Source organism: Somniosus microcephalus, chromosome 3, assembly GCF_052327205.1.
Source record: "Somniosus microcephalus isolate GS21.2 chromosome 3, FLI_Smic_1.0, whole genome shotgun sequence".
In the NCBI taxonomy this organism is placed as follows: domain Eukaryota; kingdom Metazoa; phylum Chordata; class Chondrichthyes; order Squaliformes; family Somniosidae; genus Somniosus; species Somniosus microcephalus.
Window position 1 is genome coordinate 329,550,432 of NC_140989.1, and position 14,033 is coordinate 329,564,464.

At 43.0% G+C, this 14,033-nt stretch overlaps 1 protein-coding gene across 4 annotated transcripts in view; it reads right to left on the reverse strand.

Moving 5' to 3' along the window:
* kif2c (kinesin family member 2C) overlaps positions 1–14,033 on the reverse strand; it is a 77,784-nt gene that overhangs the window by 19,122 nt on the left and 44,629 nt on the right. For all 4 annotated transcript variants that reach the window (XM_085983145.1, XM_085983143.1, XM_085983144.1 and 1 more), the window contains 5 exons: positions 10,219–10,282; positions 10,045–10,136; positions 6,895–7,037; positions 5,206–5,410; positions 2,255–2,365 (listed from right to left, as the gene is read on the reverse strand). In XM_085983145.1, coding sequence (XP_085839271.1) covers positions 2,255–2,365; positions 5,206–5,410; positions 6,895–7,037; positions 10,045–10,136; positions 10,219–10,282 — 615 coding nt within the window. The remainder of the gene's footprint in view (positions 1–2,254; positions 2,366–5,205; positions 5,411–6,894; positions 7,038–10,044; positions 10,137–10,218; positions 10,283–14,033) is intronic.

Consider the following 14,033-nt stretch of genomic DNA (forward strand, 5'->3'; position numbering starts at 1 on the left):
ACTTCTGTTCTCCCATGGTACAAGAGAGTCTGCTGATTGTAGGCTCACGTATGTACAGAATAACTACTTAAGTAGGGCTGGAACTTACCCAAACATAAAAATCAATAAGTGGTGGAAATATCAACCCCAACATTTGTGAAAGACCGCATTCTTTTCACTTTGGACAGTGAAGGCAACAGTAACAGTTCATGTGCAGAAAAAGAATATCTTCGGACACCATATGCCACTCAAATGGATGTGTTATATTGGAGGTTTACAGCTTATGACACTGGGGGGTAAAAAGCGGCCAATTTTCCCAGGTAGCGCCCCGAGTGGGAGGAGGGGAGAGTCAATATTGTGGCGCTATGTGGCACGCTGCGCCACTGCAGCCCTTCCTCCTTGTTAAAGGGGAGGGGCCTGGCGCAGCACATCCTGGCGCCCAGCTCGGCCACCACGGGTGCGCCGGAAAATGAGCCCGCTTCACGGGGGCCAGGGACAGCAACGGGAACACCTCCCCAGCCACAGGTAGGCCCCCCCGACCCCGGCGGACATAGCGTCCAGCAGTAAGTCGGGGGCGCAACCCAATATTACAGCCGGGGTGCTGCACATGGCGATGATGGCATCGTTAGTGCGCTGCTAACCTCCCACTGAATTTCACGGGAGGAGTTAGCGGCGCCGCGCCCAGGCACTAGTTGATTTGCGCCCTTTTAGGGCGCTAACCAACCGAATTTAGCCCCCTGGGATATTTAAAAGCTATGTAGCTGCAATAGTAATAAAACCAGATAATTGTTGTGGTCAAATAACTTTGTGCTTGCTGGAATTTAAAAAAAAGTCAGAGAAATACAAATACTAGAGAACACAAGCTGACCACATAGACCAATTTATAAACCCCAATTGACCTATAAAAGGAAAGGAAATATTTTGCCTTACAATTGCCTGCTCATCTCCCACTAATTGTTTAGAAACTCTCCATTAGCCTGGATGGCTCTCATACGGTTGTATCTCAACTCTCAAACTGCATGATCTGATATAAAAGCTCTGGTGTGTCGAGCATTCTATGACATGGAGAAAAGTTCAAGCAAGGGGCACAATAGGATTTGTTAGTGAGACATTTATAAAGACATGTTAAATACCTCAAGAAGCTGATTTTAGTACAAGAGGCATTTTGATGACAAGAGTTTTGTTTGCTCCTCACCAAATTACAATCTATATCAATGACTTGGATGAGGGGACCGAGTGAGTGTATCCAATTTTTCTAACGATACAAAGCTAGGTCGGGAAAGTAAGCAAGGAGGAGGACACAAAGGGATTTAGACAGGTTAAGTAATTGGGCAAGGACGAGGCAGACAGAATATAATGTGAAGTGTGATGCTATCCACTTTGGCAGGAATAGAAAAGCAGAATATTTTTTTAAAAAGGAGACACACTAGGAACTGGTATTTAAAGGGACCTGGTTGTCCTTGTACACGATTCCCAGAAAGTTAACATGCAGGTACAGCAAGCTATTAGGAAAGCAAATGGTATGGTAGTTTTTATTACAAAGGGATTAGAGTACAAGAGTAAAGAAGTCTTACTACAATTATACCACACCTGGAGTACTGTATACAGTTTTTGTCTCCTTACTCAAGGAAGGATACACTTGCCTTAAAAGGGAGTGCTATGTTGGTTTACTGGACTGATTCCTGGGATTGACCTATGAGGAGAGATTGAGTAGACTAGGCCTATATTCTCTAGAGTTTAGAAGAATGAGAGATAATCTCATTAAAACATAAAATTCCTAAGGGGCTTGACCAGGTAGATGCAGGGGTGAGGAGTCTAGAACTAGAGGGTCACAGTCACAGAATAAAGGGGTCGGCCATTTTAGGACCGAGATGAGGAGAAATCTCTTCACTCTTGTGAATCTTTGGAATTCTCTACTCCAGAGGGCTGTGGATGCTCAGTCGTCGAGTATATTCGAGAGAGAGATCGATAGATTTTGAGATACTAAGGGAATCAAGGGATAGTGCGGGAAGGTGGAGTTGAAGCTGATCAGCCGTGATCTTATTGAATGGCGGAGCAGGCTTGAAGGGCCGAATAGCCTACTCCTGCTCCTATTTCATATGTTCTTAATTCAAAACATCCTCCATGATCTAACTCTTGCTAGAAGAGGCCAAAGGCAGCTCATGAATTTAGAGGGTCTAATTTCTAAAAATAGAGAACATCCAATTCCTGTGTAACAAAACTTCACAAAAAAAAAGTTAGAAACAAATCTTAGGCTCTTGCATAGAAAACATACCATGCAAGTCCTCGAGTTTTCACCAATAAATGAATCTCTCAGTACCAGCGTCAGCTTGCTTGCTCGAAACGGCGTATAGATATTATTCTGCCCCAATGATCGAATGCACTCCTGGAAGACAAAACTATTATTGCAACAAAAGCATACAAGTAATTCACATTTTTAAACTGAGCAATCCAACCCCTAACTTCTGCTATTTCACTAAAGCTGTAAGCATCACAAATTTCTCAGTTAACCTTGTGTGCAGAGTTAGAAATACCAGCTTGGTGCTGAAATAGTAAACCAGGCAAGTGAGTAAGCCAGGCATCATGGAAATTGTAGACGAAAATGAGCAATCCCAGTCACCTGACATTAATCTTCCACCATCTACATGACCCTACCAGCAAATAGTCTTCAGATTTTTGGTCCATCCACGATACCCTATCACTACTTACAGCCGCTCATCCAAAACTTTTCCATACAATAAAAGGTGTACACCTCCCACTCCATGCTCCAGGGCCCCAAATACTCCTTCCTTGAGTTATTTACATGCACTTGCACCAATGTAGTATTTTGCATTTGCTGCTCATTTGCAGTCTCCTTCACACGGAGGAGATCAAGTGTAAATTAGGCATCTGCTTTTCTAAATATCTGTTCTTCTGCAACTTGTGATCCTGATCTCTGTTGCTCCTCACTAATTATATTAGTTACTAAAAAAATACCTTGGGTTCAACTGTCACTGGCCATTCCTACAGCTGACCTCACATCCCATGAATCAGCCACTACCTACCCAATATCTAGGGAAATGTATCAAGACCCAGGGATTGAACAAAAAACTCATTATAATCCAGATTACAGGAATAGATCACGTGACAATTTCCTCTTTGGTATGTAGAATATACACTTATCAGACTATGGTTCCAGCTATAAAAGCGAGAATTTATTAAACATTAAAATAAGTAAATGAATAGTCCATTTACAGTAATTACAAACTTTACGCTCATCAATATAAAAAAAATGCTTCTCCAATACTGATCAACAACATAATAGACCATGAAGCATTCTTCTTGACTGTATGCTGCCAGAATTGCTAACCCAGCCCCTCATTGCCGCTGACTTTGGACTGACTGCGATGTGTGTAATGCTGGCCAAGATTTAGCTCCAGGTTCCTTTAAATATATCCCAGGAGCAAAAAGGACATTAAACTGTATCTCAACTACATTTAGGTGATCAGATATCACAGGATACAAAATGGTACTTTAAAAAAAAAAAAAAAATTTGTTCATGGGATGTGGGTGTCGCTGGCAAGGCCAGCATTTCTTGCCCATCCCTAATTGCCCTCGAGAAGGTGCTGGTGAGCCACCTTCTTGAACTGCAGAGGGCAGTTAAGAGTCAACCACTTTGCTGTGGGTCTGGAGTCACATAGGCCAGACCGGGTAAGGACAGATTTCCTTCCCTAAAAAAGGACATTAGTGAACCAGATGGATTTTTACAACAATCCGGTAGTTTCATGGTCACTAGCCTTTTATTCCAGATTTATTTAATTAACTGAATTTGAATTCCCCAGCTGCAGTGGTGGGATGCCCACACAAATACAGTTTCCAGAAAAACATGGGCTGGAAACCACCTCACAGCAAGCTTGTAATTGAATGGAATGGCTCAATTCTTTACTGGGAAGCCCATTGATCTGTTCCAAACACTTTGAATGATTGGAGAGACAGGCAGTACCTCATCCAAGGAAAATGGTACAAGAGCAATCTAATCAATCATCATTGGTCCAGTGGCCACAGCAGGTAGGTAAAGCATGTGAACATCAGTGTCTTTGACAGACTATAACACATGTTCTTTGTAGTTGACCAAAACTCTAGTACTAACAAGTTTTAATCTTGGTTCTTGTGACAAGTGAGAAAGAATCCATCATAATCAAAAATGCAGCGTTTTTTTGTGCGCAATCTTTACAAAGCTAAATGGGGCTATAACAGATTATAGAGACCAAATATTATTTAAAAACTGAGCAATTGGACTAATGGTAAAGCAAAAGGTTTTACATTGGATAAATTTCAAAATTCCTAACTATACTAGGTGTGAATACACTAGTCAAAGTACATTTAGATTAAGAATCCAAGTAACATACAAAAATATTCAAGCTATAAACATATGATCCTAAAATAAAACCTATTTATCCATGATTAGCTGCTGAATATTTTATATAAAACACAATTTCAAGTATTATATAACCTCATAATACTTTATTTCCCTAGTGCATTAACTTTTGTTTAGAAGAGGTAGCTTTTTAAAATTCTTTAAACACTTTAAAGAGCTCTCCACAATCTAGTTCAAATTCTGTAACGCTTTCCTTTGCAAAAGCCAAGTCAACATAATTGTCTTGCATGGTATTAAAACCAAGATATTTGCTTGGAGAGACTAGAGAAGCTGGGATAGTTCTCCTTAAAACAGAGAAGGTTAAGAGGAGATTTAATGGAGGTGTACAAAATTACAAGGAGTTTTGTTAGCGTAAACAAGGAGAAACGGTTCCCACTGGCAGCTGGGTCAGTAACCAGAGGTAATTGGCAAAACTATCAGAGGGGAGATAAAAAGACGAGCAATGAGCAGTTCTGATCTGGAATGCACTGCCTGAAAGGGTGGTGGAAGCAGATTCAATAGTCACTTTCAAAAAGGGAATTGGATACATACTTGAAAAGGAAAAAAAATTGCAGGGCTATGAGGGAGCGGGACTAATTGAATTGCTCTTTCAAAGAGCAGACACAAGCACAATGGGCCGAATGGTCTCTTTCTGTGCTTAAGATTCTATTACGTCCACCTTTTTGGGCCACTTTCTTCTTGAAGGCACGGACTCTGCTGGACTATAATTATTCTTAAAAACTAAAGAATGGTTGAGTGTAACTCAGGAGACAGAGCAAGAGAAAGTTTGAGATTGTCCGGGTCTTATGCATATGATGCAGTTCGGTTACCTTCAAGGCAAGTAGGCTTTTATTAATATCTGCGCCTTCAATTCGTGTTTGCCTATCTGCACTGCTGGTATCAGCACCTCGCTCATTTCCAGCCAGATCAATGAGGGAAAACTGGCCGTAAAGCTTATCATTCCTCCGTAGAACAATCTGGAAGACTGCATGGGACCTGGAGGAGTTATTATTTGCAGAAGTTTGCCCAGAGGTCCTATAAAAACAAAAATAACCTGTAATCTTAAAACTATACTAGGAGACAGTAAGCAGATACTATGCATTCAATTAGTTTTAGAGGAGCTTTAAACATTCCATTTTTATCAACTTGAGCATTCATCTTTCATACTTGCATAAGGGGTTTTAGTTTCTATAGAATTTTAACACAAGGAATGCTTGCTGTTGGCATCTCAAACCGGCAATGTCAGCAGATTTTGCAGACTATGGCCCCTCCCTGGGTTCAGGTTCTACTTTTCACACTTGGACATCCAGCGAGACTTTACATCCTCTATTCAACAGTTATCTTACTTGAATACTTTCAGAACAAAGCAAGGTGGTGCTTAAAGTGCATTTAGGTCATCCTTAATAAGATTAACAACATATTTAAACAACACCACCAGTCTGAGTTTCCTGATTTAAAAAAAAAAATATTGCTGCAACTGCCAGTCTGGTTAAAGACAGATTTAAAAGGGGCGATAACTTTAGTGGTTACGAAAAAGTAGCGCTGGGCGCTACGCTAGTGAATCAGATGTGAACTTTGGGTTTAGCGCTCCAGGAAGGAAGTGGAGCGCTAAATCAAGCGCTACCACATCCCTTGCAGCACAAAAGTTTGGCAAGGAGGGGCGGTAGTGGTGTAGTGCTGTCCAATGTCGAGTGCAGCGCTGCCAGGAACAGAGGCTCCCTCCCTCCAAGGGAAGGGCCATTGCTGTAAGCTCTGCATTAAATTGATGTCCCTCGTTGCTAATGACAGCTGCGATCCGCGATGATCAGCCCCAAGCACTAACAGAGGGCAGGACTGATCAATCGCGGCACAGGAAAAAGTTGAAAAAACAACCCAAGGGGTGAAAACAAATTTTTCATTGACACAAGTGACCTTACCTTTAAATACCGATCCCTAAGCAGCCAGCCCCTCGAACAACATCTCCTGCAGCGGTCAGTGTTATCGCCAGATGATGCTGCAGGGGGTGTAACCGAAGTTCGGATCCGGGGCACTATGCAGCTGGATGACGTCACGACCTCCAGTCGCAGAAAATAGTGGCGCTAGTGGTTACCGCTGCCACAAACCGCCACGTCAATTTTGTGGGTGTCGGTACCATCACCGCGCCCGGTGATGGCCCCTCCCCTTCCCGGAAGTGTTAACAAGAGGTGCAAAGGAGGCAAATTTCTAGCCCAAACTGATCAGCCATCTCAAACTAGATATACGTTATAAATTATACCACACTAGGAAGGAAATACTACAGTTTTTAAAAATGTAAACAATTTGAAGGCAGGTTATTGAAGAGCCAGGAATAGCTCAACACACTCCTGTGATACAGGCATGTATTCAAGAACAAGAATTGTGTCAATATATGGAGAAAATCAAGTCCTTTTCTCTATTGGCCATGTTTCTTCGGAGAAGAATCTGGGGGAAAAGCAAGGTTTTGCTAAGAAACAGATAACAAATAAAACATTGGTGTTGGGGAAAAAGAGTGCAGTAGTTACCTGTAATTGTTCCCCATATCAATACACATGATCACATCATCTACACAGAAGACGTCCTGCTCCAGCAGCCCTACAATCTGTACCTGTTGTTTATTGTCTTCCATTATACGCAGCTTAGTTTTCTTGTTCAAGAGATCAAATACCTGTAAGAGAATTGGGTCAATGAGTAAGCCAAGTGGAGGAACAATATTTGTTTTGACGTGTACAATATTAAATGTTTTCACTCGCTCTGCTCAGAACATAGTACTGTATCAAGACCCAGTCACCATCTCACAAAATGCAAGTAAGGCTTTGGTAGAGGCCTGGGACCACAGAAATGACCCTCTCCATTAGTTTATAGCATAGCTTAGGGGATGGATAGGGGTGGGAAAGAGATTAATTTATTTTTTTATAAATTAGTTATTAACCTCAACACCTGGAATCTCAGCTGCAGGCCATTCAATTGCCAGGCATGATTAACATTTATATGTTGGCTTCAGAGGATTGCATCTGCTCACCTAGGTTTGGATAGAGGAAAAACAACCAAATAGGGGCAAAGTCTTTCTCACACTTCCTGATGAAGTCAGCCAGTGATTGAAGACATCGGCAGGCTAGATCTTCCAGCTGAACTTGTTCTTCATAGTAAGCTGGTTAGGTTGGGAGATGGGAAGGGCTGAAATCTTCTTGGAGGTGGGAAAAATAAGGAGGGATGACTGCAACGATAAAGGTAGACAAATCTAGCCATCCTATGTAATCCAAAACAAGTCCCATTGCGCTGCTCACTTTCCCCATAGCCAAGTGTCTTCCTCTGCTTCAAATATTTATTCATTTTTTTCCTTAAAAGTTGCAACAGTCTCAACCAACTCCTTGTACCATGCTCTGTGTAAAGAAATTTCTCCTAGCCTCTTTCCTCACTGACAATTTTAAATGAATGACCATTCATCATGGACTTCATAACTAGAGAAAGAGTCTTTCCCTATTCAGTCAAAACACTTCATAAATTTAAAAACCTACCATCTCCTCAACTGTAGTGGAAATAGTCCCAGTATCGCACCTTTTCATAACTCTAAGCTCCCATCCCTGGCATCATTCTGGTGAATCTCTGCTGTATGGTCTCCTGGTTTTTATATCTTTAGTTCTGCATCATCAGCAATTTTGATAATTATTAACCATGCCCAAACACACAAAATTGGATCCAACTTGATATACCACTTCCAACCTTTCTCCTGTCCAAGCAATATCCATTAACTGATTCCTGCCAACCAACATGCCATCATGCGGCTACATTTGTTTTTATACCATATCCCTGATTTTTTCCCCCCAACAAGCCTCCGACTCAAACACCTTCTGAAAATCCATTTATACCACATACACTGACTGTGGATAGATAATGCAGTAGAAGAGTTTGCCTATAACTGACATTAGACTAACAGTGCCCACTTAAATTTACTCTGCTCCTTTCTTGAATAGGGATATTTCAGCTCCTGACAATTAGCATATTTGAAAATGTAAAAAAAAATTGTGGTCACAGAGCCTCTGCTAGCTCCTCTGGTTTCTTGCAATAGTCTAGGATGCATGCCACCTGGGCCTGGTGACTTATCCAGCTAGAGTTCTGCTAATTCAGTCAGAATCAATTCTTCCTGCAGTGATCTCCAAGGTTTGTTCCACACATAGTACACTTACATTCTCACCCCCACAATTTAGGTTAGAGGGCAGGGCTTTGGCACATTGCACAGGCCGATAAGCTAGGAATATGCATAACTGGTGGTAAGGTGCAATTACTGCAGGATAAATTTATATAGGCAGTTGCCAGTATAACATTCTTTAGGTCAAAAAACAACCAAACCACCACCACAACTTGTTATAATGGCCCTGAATTTGAGGCCGGAGGCTTCCCGTGGGGAAATGCCTCCGATCTGCAAATAAAATGCCCGCATACCCGAGGCCTCGGGATCCATGGAGACTCACGGTCCTGAGCCTCTGAGTACCCGCGGAAAGAACCCACGTATCTCAGAGGCGCAGGTGGTTCACAAGCGCCCCTGGGATCACGTGGGCCAGCCCAACGAATGAAAGGAAGGAATCTCCATTCATGCTTATGGGGATTTTGTATGTATGGAAACCCCATAAGTATGAATGGGAACACTTGCAAAAAATACACCTAGACATTGAATAAAAAAACCCATTTAAAATGGCAATTAAATTTTAAAACAAATTTTAAAAATAAATTTACATATTTTATAGGGGCTAAAAAATAAACTTTTCATTTAACAAGTTTTTAAATGTATAAATTATTGATAACATTTTATTTTCCTGCTTTTTTAAAACTCTTACACTGGTAAAAGCAGACCTTATGCCTGCATTTACCAGGCGCAACAATTTCACGGGCATTCGCTGGCCTCCGCCCACGGATACCCTTTTGCCAGGGATGTGTTGGAAGAGAATTCTTGACAGGTCGCAAGTTCTGGGTTTTAGCACATGCCTAAACCTAGAACTTGCATGGCCCCTACACCCCCGTATGGGGGTAGCAAATTACAGCCCTATATAGGGTCTTCTAATGTAGTAAAACGTCCCAAGGTGCTTCACAGGAGTATAAGAAAATGTGACAGCCACATAAGGAGAAATTAGGGTAGATGACCAAAAGCTTGGTCAAAGAGGTAGGTTTTAAGGAGCATCTTAAAAAAGGAGGAAAGAGGCAGAGAGGTATAGGCAGGGAATTCCAGAGCTAGGGCCTAGGCAACAGAAGGCACGGCCACCAATGGTTGAGCAATTATAAAATCAGGGATGCTCCAGAGGGCAGAATTAGAGCACAGATACCTCAGGGGGGGGGGGGGGGGGGGGGTTGTGGGGCTGAAGGAGATTACAGATAGGGAAAAGTTGACAACAGAAAGCAAGATTTGAGGGGGAAGCACACAGACAAGTTTTCAAAAAAAAAAATCTGCCGTACCTTAACCCTCCACAACTTTCCCCTTTCTGCCGAGCAGACCTACCTTCAACTATATTTATTTTTAAATTAATTATGTTTGCCTTTTTCATAGTCCCTTTTAACCCTTCTAAGTGCCTTTCTAACCTTCCGAACACACTTTCTATATTTATGAAAAATTTGGTACAGTTAGCATGTAGCTCTTATGTACACTTTGTTCATTTAAATGATTTTATTTATTGTGCACTTACCTTACTATTATAAATTTCGAAAAAGCTGATGAAGACTTTCAGGTCAAGATCCTTGTATCTGGGCTGTTGAAGCAGCAAAAACACATCTTGAACTGAGGAAAAGAAAATGGAAAGTTGATAATTTGCCTGTTACACAATAAAGATATTTGACAACCATTTTTGCCTATAGCTTACTTGCAAAAGTGTAGATTCCTTTTGAACAGTCTTGATTTTTCCCACAGAAGTCACCACCCATAGTCTGAATAAAAAGGAGAGAATTAAGTTTTTTAAAATTATGGGCTAGGCTCTCCACTGAGCAGCTGCCAGAATATCTGAAATACCAAAAGGTCACAGTTGCAAATAATTGAGACACTCAATAGCAGACACTAATTTACATAAATGCACACAATTTCAATTTCTTACTACACTCAAGAAATCTTTCTTCCACTCCCAGAAACAATTCCCAGACATGTTAAGGGAACCAAAGCAAATCTTGTGTAACAAGAGCTGCAAGTTAGAAAATGTCAAGTAGATGGAGTGACAAAGATAAGCAATTGGTTGTGAACAAAACATTGAGTGAACACCTGTACGATTGCAAAATACTGCAGATGCTGGAAATCCGAAATAACAGAAAATGCTGGAAAACTCAGCAGGCCAGGCAACATCCGTGGAGAGAAAAGAGTCAACGTTACAGGGCAAACCCTTTGTCAGGACTGGAAGTGATCTGTATCGGTGCGGTTTCCTGCTCTCGCCCCGAACTAGACAATTTCACACTCTGCCTCCAATTTCCACCCTTCCCTCACATGGTCCATCTCCGACTCTTCCCTTCCCTGCCTCGACTTCTCCGTCTCCGGGGATAGGTTATTAACCAACATTCACTACAAGCCCACCGACTCCCACAGCTACCTGGACTACACTTCCTCCCACCCCGCCTCCTGTAAGGACTCTATTCCATTCTCCCAGTTTCTCCGTCTCCGCCGCATCTGCTCCGACGATGCCACTTTTCACACTAGTGCTTCCGACATGTCTTCCTTTTTCCTCAACCGAGGATTCCCCTCTACCGTGGTTGACACGGCCCCCGACTGTGTCCATTCTATCTTCCGCACTTCTTCCCTCGCCCCTGCCCCTCCCGGAACCACGATAGGGCTCCCCTTGCCCTCACCTTTCACCCCACCAGCCTCCACATTCAACGGATCATCCTCCACCATTTCCGCCACCTCCAAAGTGCTCCCACCACCAAACGCATCTTCCCCCTCCCCTTTCAGCATTCCGTAGGGACCGCTCCCTCCGAGAAACCCTAGTCCACTCCTCTATCACCCCCAGCACCCCTTCGCCTGGCACCTTCCCGTGCAAGCGCAGGAGATGCAACACCTGCCCATATACCTCCCCCCTTCCCACTGTCCAGGGCCCCAAACATCCCTTCCAGGTAAAACAGCGATTTACTTGTACTTCTTGCAATCTAGCATACTGTATTCGCTGCTCACGATGTGGTCTCCTCTACATTGGGGAGACCAAACGCAGATTGGGTGACTGCTTTGCGGAACACCTCCGTTCAGTCCGTAAGGATGACCCCGAGCTTCCGGTCGCCTGTCATTTTAATTCACCGCCCCATTCCCACTCAGACCTCACTGTACTCAGACTCTTGCATTGTTCCACGGAAGCTCAGCGTAAGCACAAGGAACAGCATCTCATCTTCCGATTAGGCACTTTACAGCCTTCTGGACTCAATATCGAGTTCAATAATTTCAGATCATAACCGCGGCCCCCATTACATTTTTACTTATATTTTTTTATCCGCACCTTTGTTTTGGCCCTCCCCCCACCTTATTTTTTCTCTCCCACATGGCAGCTGTCCCCCATTCTGCCAGTGCATTTCACACCTAATCTAGAGCCTTTTTTGTCTCCACTTGTCCTATCACCATCTTGTCTCGTTTTTGAATACCTCTTACTGTCTCTTCACTTCTCTTGTTCTCTCCCAGCCTGGCCTCTTAATCTATTTCATTTCCTGTGCTTTTCCAGTCTTGACAAAGGGTTTGCCCCAAAACTTTGACTATTTTCTCTCCACAAATGTTGCCTGGCCTGCTGAGTTTTCCCAGCATTTTCTGTTATATTGAGTGAGCACCTACCAGTTTTAGTGACATCTCAGTTGTGCGTCTAATTGAGATTTGGCACTAACTATGTACAAGTGGCTGTAGAGCATCAAACATCAGTACTATTTAGAGAACGCTGCAAGACACGGGCTGCGAGATTCTGACAGAGTTGTTGGATCAGTGGCACTGCCACCTACCTTGAAGTCATGTGCTGCTATAAATTGTGGGTCAGCTAATTACAATGTGCAGGCTTTGTAACTATAGCCTGCGATGCCAGAGAATGGGAAAACTCATGCAGAGGCAGGAATTAGCAGCCAAATGGCTTGGGGTTTTAAAAAAAAAGGGAATATAAAATGTGCTGCAGCTTAAAGAAGCAATGGCAGCAAGGATGGTAGCCAGATCAACAAAAGTCTCAAATTTAACAGTCAGACATGCATGTCCCAAGAGACACAGAATAGGAACATAAGAATTAGTAGCAGGAGTAGGCTATATGGCCCCTCGAGCCTGCTCCGCCATTCAGTAAGATCATGGCTGATCTTCGACCACGGCTCCACTTTCCCCACACTATCCCCATATCCCTCGATTGCCCTGGAGTCCAAAAATCTATCTCAGCCTTGAATATACCAAATGACTCAGCATCTACAACCCTTTGGGGTAGAGAATTCCAAAGATTCACAACCCTCAGTGAAGACATTCTTCAGCTCAGTCTTAAATGGCCTACCCCTTATCCTGAGCCCCCTAGTTCTAGACTCTCCAGCCAGGGGAAACAACCTCAGCATCTACCCAGTCAATTCCCCCTCAGAATCTTGTATGTTTCAATGAGATCACAACTCATTCTTCTAAACTCAAGTTTGGCCCAATCTACTCAATCTCTCCTCAGAAGACAACCCTTTCATCCCAGGAATCAATCAAGTGAACCTTCACTGCACTGCCTCCAAGGCAAGTATATCCTTCTTCAGATGAGGAATAGTCCGTTTGGGATTGGGTACTGAGACCCAAAAATGTGGTACACATTGTGTCTAGGGAGGTGGTGGTGGCAGTATGTGCCGCCTCCTTACATTCCAAGGCTCCCTTGCATTTTAGGATGTTTAAATGACCTCACCCAGGAGTAGCCAAGGTAAGCTACTTGGGGTCTTGCTTTTTACAAAAAAAAACCGAGCACCATACTCACAATGGAGGTACTTAGGAGCATCTTGATGTATCAAAGATGGCAGGGGTCATGGCAGAGTACATTTGCATCTGTTCACCAGCCTCGACAGAGGCCTCCAAGCTAGACAGTACATTCAAAGTTGATGCTTTGATCACTAGCCTTCAGGCCTGTGGGAACAGTTTGGAAAGAATGATGGAAACTGGCTTCTGCCCTCCAATTAAAATCAGTGGATCAGGCACACGTGGCATGATTGGATGTGCATTCATGATGCCAACATCTCTCCTGAAGACAGTTCACAGGACTTTTCTATCCGGCTCCCCCACCACTCAGAAGCCTGCTAATATAGACATCAGGACATAGTAGATGAAAGAGTCCTCCCAGCAATCAAGCCCCAAGTCAAGGGTTACTTCACTCTAGGCACATGATACCACAGTGCAGCCAAGCCCCACTGGCATTCCCTTGGTGCAGCACCAGGATAATTTTTTGCACAGAAAGGAACTGGGGCAGGCATGGTGGTAATAAAAAGCAATTGCTGTAAATGTGTGATGTGTTCTGAATCAAGTTTTAAAAAAATTTTTTTTTATTAATGGTTTGATATGAAGTTTTGTGGCCAGTTTACAACTAGAGTTCCTTCTATGACTCCGAAGCAGACCGATTGAGACATCAGGGGAGCAGTGAAATCTGTAAGCTCTGGTAAAGTACCTCCTAGCTGGTCTTCTGTTTTGCTGTAGCTTTTTCCTGTGTTCTTGTCATTTCTTCTTCTTCCTTCT